Source organism: Esox lucius, chromosome 8, assembly GCF_011004845.1.
Source record: "Esox lucius isolate fEsoLuc1 chromosome 8, fEsoLuc1.pri, whole genome shotgun sequence".
Lineage (NCBI taxonomy): Eukaryota > Metazoa > Chordata > Actinopteri > Esociformes > Esocidae > Esox > Esox lucius.
The window spans coordinates 20,941,498-20,956,962 of record NC_047576.1 but is presented as its reverse complement, the minus strand read 5'-3'; the positions used below and the strand labels follow the sequence as shown (position 1 = coordinate 20,956,962).

Genomic DNA, 15,465 nt, shown 5'->3' with positions numbered 1-15,465 from the left:
GGCCGCATTCATACTGATGCTCTGTTTCTCGATCTGTGAGTAATAGGTGGACAAATGGTCCGAATAATATGGATGCTCCGCGTGAAAGAAATCTCTGGATAATATGAATGGACATGCTTTTTGTAGACTCCTATTTTGGGATCGTGCATTGCCTTTCCCATTGGTTGGTTTTGCCAGGAATGAACCATCTGTGGTAAACATGGGTAGCCTACATTTACAGTTATCCTGCTATGGAAAAAGTGTAAAAAAGTAAAGGTTTTAGCCTTATTCTATTTATTTCTTAATAGAATATGTTCCATAATAAAATACTATTCGCAAGTAATACAACTTGCCAGATACATTTTAATAATTTGAATTATGTGGTCTCCAATGTTTTCCCTACTCCGGATCTGTCAAAAGCATTCGGAGAGGGAGGGTCAACATGGCGTCTGAGCAGGTCTGTTTCCAATGAGACGTTCTTCTTTATCTATATTTCACATTTAGCTTTTTCTTTCCAAACGTCAGTGGTACAAATTTAGGCATATATTTGCGCTACAAAGCAATTGTAAATACATTATTTCGGTTTGGCGTTGTAGAACGTGCGGAATGACCACACGGTGAATCACCCCTTTCCACCCTCTGTAGGCTATGAAGATACTGTTTTTATGATGTCGCTTGAAGTAACGGTTTGATTGTCGCAGTTTTTACTAGATATTATACCGTTTAAACTGGTTGTATTAACCAAAAGCATGAATTCATCTTTTTATCAGAGATTAAAATTGAAATAATTCACGTTCATTACGGGAAAATGCGTGAAATGTATTTTTAGTCATCACCGACAGACCGACCGACTCGGGTGTATAATTGCGCGCATTCCACAGTAGCAGTCGAATCCGGCGTCTGCGTACAAGCCAATGGAAGAAGTTTCGATGTTCCAATACATTAACTGTTCGTTTAAATTATCTGGTTTTCTCACACGGTGCACTGAAGAAAATATATATATATATATTTTTAAAGAACATAGTGAGAAGGCCAGAATCAAAGCTAAACATAGACGTGGTCAGATCTAGCAGTTAACAGGAGAACACACTTAGGTCCTTGAAATCTTTTCTGAACAGTTCAGTCTTTAGCTACCACTTATAAAGGCCAGAGACTACAGCTCTGTCAATGACTTGAACTGCATTCCACAGCCATGGTTTTATTCTGTTCTGGGGCTGTTGAAGGGATCCGGAGGAGCGAATGGTGGGTGTCATTCAGGAAAACCTCAGTCTTTTCACATTGCAATTGCAGGATGGTCAGCTGCATCCAATCTTTAATATGGAAGTTGAAACAGGCAACCAGGAGTGATTTATCTGTGTTTGTGGAGACATAGCTGAATGTCATCAGCATTAAAATCAAAGCCCTTGACATAATACTACTAACAATCAGTGAGATGGAACCTGAATAATTTATCATGCACCTTTATATTGGGTTATTCTCTGTAGACCTACTGATTAAATACAAATAGTTACATTATATCTACATTTAAGTAATTTAGCAGACACTCTTATCCAGGGAGTTACATTTTCTTTTTTTCTCCACAAAATGTGAAAGGTTAAATAATACTGTCATTGTTAATAGATCAACTAGAACTCTGGTGTGAAAAAAATGAGCTGTTGTACAGCACTACGTCCTGACCAGGCCTGAGGTCTCATCCTGAGGTTTTACTGTTCTGTGTGTCAAAGGAGAGTTCCAACGGACCTGTGAAGAGGTCTATGAGGGAGAAGGCCATCGAACGGCGGACCACCAACAAGGAGCACAACAGCAACTTCAAGGCCGGCTATGTGCCCATTGAGGAGGAGCGCCTGCACAAGACCGGCCTGAGAGGACGGAAGGGCAACATGGCTGTCTGCATCATAGTCCTGCTCTTCCTCCTCGCACTCATCAACCTCATTGTAAGTGGCCGAGGACACGCTCCTATGCATAATGTCATCATCCTTGTTAATCTAAATTCACTTATATATATATTTTTTTTTCTATGTCTAGTAGCATGCCTGGTATCATGACAATGTTAGCTATGGTTATGTTATGACATCAGTCTATGAGAATCTCTGACATCGGTCCTACCTCTCAGATCACTCTGGTCATTTGGACTGTGATCCGCATCGGGCCCAGTGGTTGTGACAGTATGGAGTTCCATGACAGTGGGCTGCTACGCTTCAAACAGAAAGCAGACATGGGTGTTATCCACCCGCTACACAAGAGCACTGTGGGGGGAAGGAAGGACCAGGACCTGGTTATCACCGGCAACAACAACCCAGTGAGCCCAGGCAACACACATTACGGAACATATTAGGAAACACGCACCATTGGAGCGGGACTGGTGACTAATGCCTAGTCAGTCTGAATGTTCGTTTTTAGTTTACACTGAAGTGGTTTGGGAGTAAATTTTGGTTGAAGTTGACAAATTATGTGTAGAATGATATGTGGAAATCCACCTTGTATAAAATGTGCTATAGAAATATTATCTTTGTGAGGGAGACCTTAAAAAATAAATTGGTCTTGTGGCTTAATGATACCTGTCTCCTTTTAGAAAGACAAGGCAGCTTCTAGGGTAGTGCAAAAAGAGGATTTGCTTTAGGTTCAGTAGAGAGAAATATTACAATAATGTTGCAGTTATCTAGCAAAGTACCAACAATGCAAATGTTAGCTAGCTAAAGAGGGTTGCTGTCCACTTAATCATCAAAGTAATTCTGGTGACATCACAATGACAATAAAATAGGTACCTACATTTATTTCGTTCATTTTGAAATGTCACAGAGTTGAAAATGTAATGCACTTTTAATTAAATCAACAAGTCGTCTGCACCAATTGAAAATGCAGTGACCACAATGCTGGGTGGGGGATGATCCCATAAAATGTATGAATGTTCAAAGCCAATTTGTTGTGAAACATACAACCCATTAACATGTGTTTTGTGTGTGTTCCAGGTGGTGTTTCAGCAGGGCTCCACTAAGCTCAGTGTAGAGAAGGAGAAGACGTCCATTACCAGTGACATGGGCATCTCCTTCACTGACCCACGCACTCAGAACACCTACTTCAGCACAGACTTTGAAAACCATGAATTCCACCTGCCTAAAGGAGTCAAAGTACTCAGTGTTAAGAAAGCCTCCACAGAAAGGGTATCTAACATAACATCTAATAAAGCCTGATGTAGGTTTGCCAAAGCAGCACCAGTAAGGGCCTTATTTAAATTGAACGTCTCTGAAGACACCTTTCTTTGTTTTCAGATCACCAGCAACGCTTCCTCTGACCTGTCCATCAAAGGGGACAGCAAGGCGATCATCCGTGGCAACGAGGGAGTCTTTATCATGGGCAAGACAGTGGAGTTCAGGATGGGAGGGAATATTGAGCTCAAAGCTGTTAGTGTCACCCTTTACATCTTTTGTAATACACGTATATCCTTCAGTTGTCTGTGAAGGGGTATGTAGATGATTGAATAATATACATGAGATGTAATGATTAACATGGACTTTCCATTTGCAGGAGAACAGTATCGTTCTAAACGGCTCGGTGATGGTGAGCGTCAGTCGCATGCCTAACTCCTCAGTGGGAGCCAACGTGTATTTCGACGAGAGCCTGTTGAGGTACAAGTTGTGTATGTGTGCAGATGGAACTCTGTTCCGGGTCCAGGTGAAGTATCAGAACATGGGCTGCCAGACCTCTGAAAACCCCTGTGGATCGGCCCACTAAGAGACTGGAAGAGAAACTAATGTTACACCCTCGGTTATATTCTGCATTCTTCTTTGGTCAAGTCTGGCCAACTGCTGTTGAAAAACCCTAGAACAGTGTGCAGTGCATACTGCAAACACATTAGAAATGTAACAACCCGAAAACACTATTTTATGGTGGCCTTTTTGTTAGTCTGCGTATCCGCTTGGCCAAAGATCTCCAGAGAAGTGCTGGAGTATTATTATTTTGTTTAGAGCAGCATTACAGACGCAGCTTTATACCAAGCCGTCCCACATTAATAACACTTCTGGGTACTCCTGTTGATAATCATTTGTTTATGTATAGATTACACTGGCAGCTGTGTGTCTCACAAGTACAAGTCTGTCTGTGTTTGAAATCAGCCATGGACCGTTAAGGGCTAAATTCAATCAAACCTGCATTGCAATTTTTACGCATTAGTTCTTATTCCATTGGCTGAATAAACTCACTGTCTGGTTTGGGTAAAAACCTACAACTTCTAGCAGGCTGGTCTTGGGTACCTCATGATTACCAACTACTATCAGACTGGTCTTGGGTACCTCATGATAAACTAAATGCTAGCAGACTGGTCTTGGCTACCTCATGATAACATACAAATACTAGCAGACTGGTCTTGGGTACCTCATGACAACCTACAACTACTAGCAGACTGGTCTTGGGTACCTCACGGTAACCTCCAGAAATACTAGCAGACTGGTCTTGGGTACCTCATGATAACCTACAAATATTAGCAGACTGGTCTTGGGTACATCATAGCCTACTACCAGGGTGACTTTCTTTACAGGTATGCTTTAACTTCTCAGAAATTGAATGGGAAGTAAATGAAATTGCGTAAAGATTGCTGTTGTAGTTTTGAATGAATCCCAGACTCGGGGTTGTGGATCATTATATTTATTATTGGTTACGGTTAGTTAAGGAGTTATTTGTTGGAGTTAGTGGGATATGTGGAAGGGTTAGCACTTCACTGAAGTAATAGTAAACTTAATTTTATCCGTCCAGTATTACTAATAGCAGGAAAAACACTGCTCTTGTTTTAAGGTCTAGTGAATTTTTTTTATGGTAGGACTCTCAGATCTTTCTTCATTGCTGCCTACATCTGCCTTCTCATCCTGTATGTGCCAAACAGTTTTTCTGATCCTTCACAAGGAACAAGATTAAAATGTATCTAGTTAAAATGCCAAATGGAGTTTATTTTCATTAGTCTACACAACATAATATTGTCTACTGGTCCGAAACAGGAACATACTTGCACTAAGATACACTACAGATGATTGCAGTTCGCAAATAAATATTCATGAAGCTTTTTGTGTTTGTTTTAAATTATATATTTTGATAACATGGGTTTTGAAATAATCATTATTGAGTGATATTTTGTGCAATATAACACAAAGTGGCAGTGCTACATTTGTGCTGTCTATTTACTTTGAGCTTAGTGGCAGTTATTTAAAATGCTAAATATGTGCATCAAATTGTTGCTACAGTGACAATGTACTTGTAGAAATGTGGTTATCATCTCAAACCACAATTCTGGACTTCATGCCTGTTTTTAAGGAATATATTGTTTGATAACGGAACCTTTAGGTCAAGCATTAAAAAACTGTTTTAATAAAGAGGTTTGCTGTGTTTGAAAAGCCCTGTGATCTGAAATACTTCTTGCCTTGTCCATTTGCTGTTTCATTTCACAATTTCCACTTTGAGGTTTAATGTGACGATGTATTTTAACACTGTAATGGGGCTACATTTTACCTTTCATAGGTTAAATCAGTTCCGATACTCCATCCATCAATAATCAATCCATCAGTTGTCCATGTCATAAGGATTTCTGTCAACTCAGTAACACGTCATGCAGGGAAAGCTTGGTAAGACATTAACTACAACATGTGAATGATTTAGGGAATCTGTATAACAATAACTGTATGTAATATTGTGGATGTGCCTAGGTGAGTCAGTGCAATTCAGCCCACAGACTTTGATCTGGACCTGTAGGAGAAAAAATCAGCTACTTTTTCCGGTGAACTGGGAGGGGAGAGTATTACTCACAAGTTAACTCTAGTTGTATAAGATGCAGACACAGAGGGGTGAGTTGGAGGATTTTTACTTATTTATGTTGGTGTGTATGACACGAGCTAAGAAAATGAATGTGCCTTTCTAAGTTTGAGTTTAAAGTACATTTGACCTATGCAGTTTTGTAGAACATAGTAAATAAAAAGATTTGATGGGAAAAAAAACTAGATTTCCATTGAATTCAGTTGTAATATTTGATTGGTATTCATTGATTGGTATTCATAGATTGTTCTTTATGTTGAGACTAGCTCTTTTCTCCCTATGTAGGCGCAGGGGTGTTAGTGATGGCAGTGTCTAGGTGGATGTTATATACTGCAGTGCTGCTCCCTGTCCAGGGTTCTCCAACCCTCCCTGATTGTCCTGAGCCCTGCTATTGTCACAAGGGTCCTATGCTTAATTGCTCCTCCGTTGGCCTTTCCCTGGGCCAAAAACATATTCCATCCACCGTAACTGATCTGGATCTATCTCACAACCTGCTTAACTCCTTTAGCCCCTTGTGGCCAAGTTGGGGCCTTAAGAATCTATGGATTGGACACAACAGTCTGATTCACCTTTCTCTGTGTGTGGAGAGGACCTGGGGTAAACTGAGGGGAACGGCCCTCTCACACAGCAGAGGGAAGTGTGTGTCCTGGGCTCCTGCCCTGCAGCTGCTGTCTGCTGAAAACAACCAGCTAGAGAGGATCCCTGAGGGTGAGTGTCTCTCTCTCTCTCTCTCTCTCTCTCTCTCTCTCACACACACACACACACACAGTATCACATGAGGAATTGCTTAGCTGTACAAGAATTGTATTTACACTAACAATAAACAGGTGACTTTGCTTAACACATGCACAAGTGCACACCCACAGTCTCATGAATGATTATCCATCATAATTAGGACTTTGCTCTATTTAGAAATGATTAAACCGACCCAGGCAATGACGATATGAATTGTACGATCTTCAGCCAATCATAAGCTGTTTACTGGCATTCCAATGGCTCATAAGAGGGTGTGAAAGTACAGTGATTGGGATTTAAAGGAGGAAAACATCTCAATTATCTTTTTACAGTATTTTATGTTGCATTGTTAGCATTCCATCAAAGGAGTTGAACCTTTAAGTTGTATTCACTGGGGATTCTGGGGTTTTTATCCTAGTTCGATGTTTTGTAAGGACTTGTCTATGTGAGCAATGTGAAACAGACAGAGGCCTCTCCGTGCTTCTTGATATTCTGCTCACAGACTACCACCGCTTCTCTAATGAAGCACAGACCCACAATACCTCACTTCAGCTAAGCAGTCTCAGCCTAGTGAAAGGAGGAGACCACAGCAGCGACTGAAAATCAATATGTGAATGAACTACTGTCAACAGAAAATCCATGGCTTGGATCTTTCATAACATTACACATACAGTGGGGAGAACAAGTATTTGATACACTGCCGATTTTGCAGGTTTTCATACTTACAAAGCATGTAGAGGTCTGTCATTTTTATCATAGGTGCACTGTATTGAGGTGAGGATGGATGGGGCCATGTATCGCGAGATCTTGGCCAACAACCTCCTTCCCTCAGTAAGAGCATTGAAGATGGGTCGTGGCTGGGTCTTCCAGCATGATAACGACCCGAAACACACAGCCAGGGCAACTAAAGAATGGCTCCGTAAGAAGCATCTTAAGGTCCTGGAATGGCCTAGCCAGTCTCCAGACCTGAACCCAATAGAAAATCTTTGGAGGGAGCTGAAAGTCTGTATTGTGTGCAAACCTGGTCAAGAACTACAGGAAACGTATGATCTCTGTAATTGCAAACAAAGGTTTCTGTACCAAATATTATGTTCTGCTTTTCTGATGTATCAAATACTTAGGTCATGCAATAAAATGCTAATTAATTACTTAAAAATCATACAATGTGATTTTCTGGATTTTTGTTTTAGATTCCTCCTCTCACAGTTTACCTATGATTAAAATGACATACTTCTACATGCTTTGTACGTGGGAAAACCTGCTGCATCTGCTGTGTATCAAATACTTGTTCTCCCCACTGTATTTCTATCCAACCCTAGTGGTTTGTTTATTACTCAAATAGACAGAGTAAGAGGCCCACAGCTTTTCCTGTCTATTATCGCAGTAAAAATATCTATGGGTCATTTTCATAACAACACGGTAGTTATGTAAATCAATGTTTAAGATGATAAATGGTTTTACAATGTGACATATCTTCAACCAAGAACGGCCCAGTACATTAAACACAGGGTTAACACTATTGCAGGGGTAAACAGACCTTGTCAATGCAGGTAGTTCAGTCCCATCAGGTACAGAGATCAGAAGCCAAGTGTTGTTTTGTTCACAGACAGGGTTAGGCAGGGACATGTACAGTAAGACTGGCAGGCAGGGCAAGTACGGTAACACTGGCAGGCAAGGACATGTACAGTAAGACTAACAGGCAGGGACATGTACGGTAAGACTGGAAGACAGGGACATGTACGGTAAGACTGGCAGGCAGGGACATGTACGGTAAAACTAAGTGTTCATTAATCTCAGGCCAATCTGCTGGTGGTAAAGCCTGCATATAGAACCCTCGTTCCAGTCATCCCACCCACTGTAATGTTGGGACGATGCATGTGCTTTCTCCTCCAGGCATTGCAGGCTGCCAATTCCTACTGGTGTTGCAGCTCTCCCACAATAGGATATCTGACCTGCGATCTGGAGACCTGAGCAGGAGCCCCCGTCTGAGAGAGATCCACCTGCAGCACAACCGTATCTCCAGCCTCAACCCACTGGCCCTCAGGGACCTGCCGGAGATCAGGGTAATTTCACGTTTCCTCAAACTACAACATAAAAAAACAGCAGTTTTTTTGTCCCATTCTTTCTACCTGACCAGGTGTTGGATTTTTCATAATGTCATCCTTTAAGGTCCTGGATCTGAGCTTCAACATGTTGACCACTATCCCTCCATCAGCCTACCTGGCGCTGCGCAACCTAAATGCCCTAGTGGAGGTGAGTGGGAACAAGTGGAGGTGTGACTGCAACCTACGCAGCTTGAGACGGTGGATGATCTACGACAGAGACATGGACCAGCAACAGAGCTGGAAGGGTGTAGTGTGTTCCCACCCCTCTGTCCACTCAGGTAGAGACCTGTTACACCTGGAGGACAGTGACCTCACATGCTCTACTGCTGAGAATAGGGCAGGGCTCCACCAGGATGTGACAGTGGATGAAGGGACAGACATCCTGCTGCCCTGTAGCTCTCCAAACCAAGGTAACGCTTGCTTTTTTCTTAATTTCACTCGGTATGTACTAAGAAAGGTTACCACAGTTGACTGTATAACAGCATCCTGTTGGTTTATTTGTTATAGATTCAACATGGTGGACACCTAATGGACAGGTTCCTGGAAGCCAGAACGGCTTGCTGATCAGTGACATTGCAGAGAAAGACACAGGACTATACGTGTGTGTCTCGGGGCCAGACGAGGAGACTGTGTCTGTATTCGACCTGCACGTCCACAAGACACCAAGAAAAACCAGAGGCACCAGAAGTTTATATGTGGAGCAGCTACAGATGAACCCTGAGTTGGGCAGACTCCAGAGGGGAGGTCAGAAGACAGACCTCCAAAGGGCCACCCAGAGGACACAGTCTGAACTGGATCTGGCAGTCTGTCTGTCTGTGTTCATCACCTTAGTAGTAGCATTTATACTAGGTGCTCTGGCCAGACCTCTGCTGGACGTTCTATGGGGGAGATACTGTAAGTGCTGTGAATGTACAAGAAAAAGCCCCATCGAAGCTCAGTCCGTCACCTCTGCTGGACGAGGTCCCCACGACAACAATGCCTATTCAGATGAGGAGGAGGGGGAAGAAGTAGGGACACACAGGGAGAGGAGAGTGACATTTAGTGGCCATCCTTCAGAATTAAGGGATCAAAATAGTGTTCCATACTATGATACTATGGCCACTGGCAGACAGGGCAACCAGGCTGGGGAATATGGTGCATCATATAATAATTTTAATGAGAGGGATACCTTCCACACCTCCCTTGAGGTAAATCGCCCACCGGACTCGGTCAGCTCAGGTAGCTCCCAACAGGACAATCAAGTGGAGACAGACACTCACAGTGGAGACCCCTCTAATGTCTCTTTGAGAAAACCACCAGGCGGTGCTAACCCAGTCCATACCGATGATGTGGAGTTTGAACCCATTCCTGACCCAGATGAGTGGCAGAGAAGTCGAAGCTTGTCTGTGTCGTCACACTCTGACCAGGAAAGGTCAGATAGGGGTCAGGATATTGACTGTCCCACAAAAAACTTGGCCCAGAATAATCCCCAGGAGTCTCATTTCACACTGAAGGAAGGTGACACAACTAAGCAGAGTTTAGATTTCCCTATGGTGAAAGTAATCAACAGTGGAAGTGTGGATGAAATCTCCAAATATACCATTGAGTCCTCTATTGATTGGAAACATATCATGGCAGAGGCCAACCTATTGGATCCTGAGCTATGGAACGACAGTGGTGAGAGCTTTGAGTTTCCTGATTCAATCCGAAGTGCTTCGGCACGCTCCAGTAATAAAGATCTCTATGGTTCTGCTCTGGTGGATCAGTTGAGGAAGGAGTCTGAACAAGCTCGGAATGAAAAACTGCTGGCGAAAGACCAGAGGGAGAATGATAAGTCTGGCTCCAGCAGCTCATGTGACTGTGGGAATGAACCCACAGAATACGCTGTGAACGCACAGATTGATGAAGTGAAGGAGGTTTTCCCAGATTCAGTGCTTACACATGACAGCTGTCCAGACCCTGCTGCAAACCTCTATTTCCAACAGGATGTTAAGGAAGGAGTTTGTGTGGGTGAACTGAGAATGGAAGTTCGATGCTCTCCTGTGTTTTCACAGCACTCGTCTAGTGACAGCGGGGATGAGCCCACAACCTACACAGTAAATGGTAGCAGTGAGGAAGAGTGTGATCAAGCTCAAAAGGATTTATCTCTCAGTCTTAGATACAGAAATGTGTCTTTTGCCCCACGGAAGGCTCTCAGTATCGAGATCTCCAAGGAAGGTATTCAATATATGCCAGAACCTGAGGCCAACAAGGAGCCTCTTACCCATCCTTCAGTGCCTTCAGACAGGGCATGGGTTGGAGACCCACCAGTTCCAGTCCACATCCCCAGATTTGGTAAGCGTCTGGATATTCAACCCCCTCGTGGAGCCAAATCTGTTACCCATAAAAAGTCACCACTCTTTGAATCCTCTTCCAGCAGTGAGAGGGAAGAAGAAACTATAGAAAACTCTGTGAAACTTAACAGAGAGGTCCCAGATGTCTTACACAAGGACTCATTTCTCAATCTTGGAGACATTAATGTCTCTGTTGCCCCAAGAAAAGCTGTCAGTATTGGTTTATCCAAAGACGGTTTTCAATATCAACCAGAGATGGAGACAAAGTCGAGTAGCTTGAATCTCTCCTCTCACACTGCTATCACCCCTAAGGATCAGCTTCCCCAATATTCACTGCCAGAAGGGACAATGGCTGAAGAGTCTCCAGTCTATATCCCCAGTTTCAGGAGACATCTGGATATTCAGTCCCCCAATGAGATTCCACCTCCTACCGCATGTTTACCCAGACCTGCTGGTTCATCCTCTTCTAGCAGTGAGAGTGAAGATGACACTGCAATTAAACAAAAAAGACAAGAGGAAAATGCTAAGGTCCTTGATTCATCTTTCAGTCTTGCAGGCATTGATGTTTCTTTTTCTCCAAGGAAAACTCTCAATATTGGCTTTTCCAAGGAGGGCATTCACTATCAATCAGAGCCAAATTCAACTGGCGTGGCCCTAACCTCAGAGAGTGTCATTGGTATAAAGGAGAACCTCCCAAAATCTTCAATTCCCTCAGATGGGACAAGAGAGGAAGAGTCTCCAGTTCCAGTCTATATCCCCAGACTCAGGAGACGTCTGGATATTCAGTCCCCTCAGGATACTCCACCTGCCATCCCACAAACACCACCACCCTCTGAATCACTTTATTCCAGCAGTGAGAGTGAAGATGAAACTACAAGGAACCGAAAAGGAGAACAGAAAGCTAAGATCCCCAATTCATCTTTCAGTCTTGCAGGTATTGATGTCTCTTTGGCTCCAAGGAAAGCTCTCAATATTGGCATTTCTGAGGACGGTATTCAATATCAATCAGACTCAGATCATCAGGGGACTACACCTGCTGCCCCAAGTTCACCCGGACCTGCTGGTTCAACCTCACCTAGTAGTGAAAGTGAGGATGAGACGGAAATGTATCAAAGAAAAGAAGAGAGGGAAACAAAAGTCCCAGAATCATCTTTCAGTCTGTCATGCTTAGATGTCTCTTTTGCCCCAAGGAAAGCTCTGAATATTGGCTTCTCCGAGGATGGTATTCAATATCAGCCAGGACCTGAAACAAAGTCTACTGGTTTGGATCTAACTACCCAATTTGCCATTAATGCAAAGGTACCTCTTACCCAACCTTCACTGTCCTCAGAAAGGTTACAAGTTGGAGGCCCACCAGTTCCAGTCCACATCCCCAGATTTGGTAAGCGTCTGGATATTCAACCCCCTCGTGGAGCCAAATCTGTTACCCATAAAAAGTCACCACTCTTTGAATCCTCTTCCAGCAGTGAGAGGGAAGAAGAAACTATAGAAAACTCTGTGAAACTTAACAGAGAGGTCCCAGATGTCTTACACAAGGACTCATTTCTCAGTCTTGGGGACATTAATGTCTCTGTTGCCCCAAGAAAAGCTGTCAGTATTGGTTTATCCAAAGACGGTTTTCAATATCAACCAGAGATGGAGACAAAGTCGAGTAGCTTGAATCTCTCCTCTCACACTGCTATCACCCCTAAGGATCAGCTTCCCCAATATTCATTGCCAGAAGGGACAATGGCTGAAGAGTCTCCAGTCTATATCCCCAGTTTCAGGAGACATCTGGATATTCAGTCCCCCAATGAGATTCCACCTCCTTCCGCATGTTTACCCAGACCTGCTGGTTCATCCTCTTCTAGCAGTGAGAGTGAAGATGACACTGCAATTAAACAAAAAAGACAAGAGGAAAATGCTATGGTCCTTGATTCATCTTTCAGTCTTGCAGGCATTGATGTTTCTTTTTCTCCAAGGAAAACTCTCAATATTGGCTTTTCCAAGGAGGGCATTCACTATCAATCAGAGCCAAATTCAACAGGCGTGGCCCTAACCTCAGAGAGTGTCATTGGTATAAAGGAGAACCTCCCAAAATCTTCAATTCCCTCAGATGGGACAAGAGAGGAAGAGTCTCCAGTTCCAGTCTATATCCCCAGACTCAGGAGACGTCTGGATATTCAGTCCCCTCAGGATACTCCACCTGCCATCCCACAAACACCACCACCCTCTGAATCACTTTATTCCAGCAGTGAGAGTGAAGATGAAACTACAAGGAACCGAAAAGGAGAACAGAAAGCTAAGATCCCCAATTCATCTTTCAGTCTTGCAGGTATTGATGTCTCTTTGGCTCCAAGGAAAGCTCTCAATATTGGCATTTCTGAGGACGGTATTCAATATCAATCAGACTCAGATCATCAGGGGACTACACCTGCTGCCCCAAGTTCACCCGGACCTGCTGGTTCAACCTCACCTAGTAGTGAAAGTGAGGATGAGACGGAAATGTATCAAAGAAAAGAAGAGAGGGAAACAAAAGTCCCAGAATCATCTTTCAGTCTGTCAGGCTTAGATATCTCTTTTGCCCCAAGGAAAGCTCTGAATATTGGCTTCTCCAAGGAAAACTCTTATCTCCCACATCCAGAGGCTGAGTCAAGGTTGTCTGACCAAGGTCTCACCTCCCAGACTGCTATCAACACAAAATATGAAGGCTTTAAAGACACCAAGATCCTTCCCCAAGTGTTTTTACCAAAAACCTCATTCTCCTCCTCTTCATATGGGAAGACAGCTGACGGGGCTACAACTCAACTCTTCTATGTCCCTCAACATAGGAAACGTCTGGATATTCAGCCCCCTCAGAATGCTCCACCCGCTGCCCCACAAACACCACCACCCTCTGGTTCATCCTCTTCCAGCATTTTCCATGGAAATGAGACTGCAATGCCAGAAAAAAAAGAAGAGGATGAAGCTAGGCTTCCAGATGTCACTTATAATCATCCATCTCTCAGTCCTGGAGACACATCCATTAATATCTCTTTTGCTAAAAAAAAAGAACTTAATATTGGCTTCGCCAAGGAGCATTTACAAAGTCAGTCAACTACCTCAAAGGGTGGAGCCTTTCAGGAAGACGCCAAGCAAGTTCCAAAACTGTCTCTCCCCAAAACATCACTCTCTTCCACTGCTTTCTCAGAAAGTGCAAGAGCTGAGGAGCTAACACTTCCACCTACCAAATCATCCTCTTCTAGCGGTGAGAGTGGAAATGAGCCCACAGAACCGACAAAGAAACCAGGTAGAGACATCCCAGATTTTTCTCTCAGTCCTGGGGAGACACCAATTAAAGTCTCCTTCACCCCAAGAAAAGCTCTTAATATTGGCCTTTACAACTCAACCAGTACCACAGATGAGGTGGATAGGAAGACCAAAGAAGAGGACCGTAGGAACAGGCCAGGGCTTGGGGGTTTGAAGGTCCTGTCAGAGATGCGGCAATGGGACACAATGGACAGTTCTACAGATGTTGCTTTTTCCCAAAGAAGAGCTCTCAATATCAAATTTGACGCCTTAGACAACAGCACAGATGAGGTGGCCCAGAGGGTCAGAACGGACTACAGCAGCCCCATACAGGGTTACATTGACAGAAAAGAAGGAGGCTTAGAGGAAGTAACCAATCTCACTCCCAAAGTGTCTTTGCCCAAAACATCACGCTTTTTCTCCACTCCCACTCCCAGCAATGAAGCAAGGCTTATACAGTCTCCACTCCAAATTCCCCGCCAAAGGAGGCGTCTGGTGGTAGACATTCAGCCCCCACTGGCTCCACCTGCTGCACAAGGGACACCACCAGCTTTTCCAGAGGGCGATGAGGCCGCTGGATCTGGTTGGAGGAGCAGGGGAGAGCAGGGGAAAGCAGTGGATGGATTTGGCTTTACCACACAGGCAGAGAAAGGAGAGAAGCACTATATGGGTTTGCTGACTGCTAAACCATTTGGCTCAGCTCGTCAGTATCAACGAAGCGTCGCCTCAGAGACCTTTAGAACCACACGACATAGTGCGATCTCTGAGCGGGAGGGTCCAGAAAAGGGCACCTCTACCTCAGACGCCACCCTCCACTTTGAGACACACAGGGAGGGAAGTGAGGCTTAAGATGAACTACTTGTTTCAGTCTGTTTAAAAAAAGCATAGCAGATGACTAATAGATCACTTGGAGAATTCTGATTTCATATTTTATTACAAAATAACTTTTATAACATTATCATATAAAACGTATAATTTGTGCTGTTAAACGGTATATCATAATAATAACAGCTGTTTTTATTACTTTAAATTATTTCATATACTCTGGGATTGTAAAGGCAAGGGCAGTAAGCACTATTTTCTAGATCTCGTACATGCTTTTCTACAGTACATTGAAACACAAATCTCTTATTTCTTTTTGCAGCAATGTTTTATCCATTTATGGCACTGCCACTTACACAATGAGTATTCATGATAAACAAACCTGTTAATCAGCCCATATTGTATATGTGATGTGTTTATCTGTTGTTCAAGTAGATCCCTAATAGGTT

The 15,465-nt window shown here is 43.4% G+C and overlaps 2 protein-coding genes across 4 annotated transcripts; both read left to right on the top strand.

Moving 5' to 3' along the window:
• Positions 1-389: 389 nt before the first annotated feature.
• sgcb (sarcoglycan, beta (dystrophin-associated glycoprotein)) lies at positions 390-5,360 on the top strand. 2 transcript variants are annotated; one of them, XM_010872200.3, is made up of 6 exons: positions 390-436; positions 1,704-1,913; positions 2,093-2,278; positions 2,949-3,140; positions 3,249-3,380; positions 3,505-5,360. In XM_010872200.3, exons 1-6 carry the CDS (start codon positions 422-424, stop codon positions 3,709-3,711), a joined length of 942 nt encoding a protein of 313 aa, XP_010870502.1. In that variant the 5' UTR covers positions 390-421; the 3' UTR covers positions 3,712-5,360. The 2 variants fall into 2 exon arrangements, with proteins under 2 accessions (XP_010870502.1, XP_019904707.1); XM_020049148.2 differs by lacking the exon at positions 390-436 and adding an exon at positions 1,038-1,221.
• Positions 5,361-5,442: 82 nt separating this feature from the next.
• Positions 5,443-15,208, top strand: LOC105011825 (mucin-12). Of its 2 annotated transcripts, XM_029121434.2 has the most exons (6): positions 5,443-5,807; positions 6,061-6,483; positions 8,404-8,573; positions 8,680-9,025; positions 9,123-10,901; positions 12,282-15,208. In XM_029121434.2, the coding sequence occupies exons 1-6, from the start codon at positions 5,792-5,794 to the stop codon at positions 15,041-15,043; spliced, it is 5,496 nt and encodes a 1,831-aa protein (XP_028977267.2). In that variant the 5' UTR covers positions 5,443-5,791; the 3' UTR covers positions 15,044-15,208. The 2 variants fall into 2 exon arrangements, with proteins under 2 accessions (XP_028977267.2, XP_010870500.4); XM_010872198.5 differs by having other exon boundaries at positions 9,123-15,208.
• The last annotated feature ends 257 nt before the right edge of the window (positions 15,209-15,465 follow it).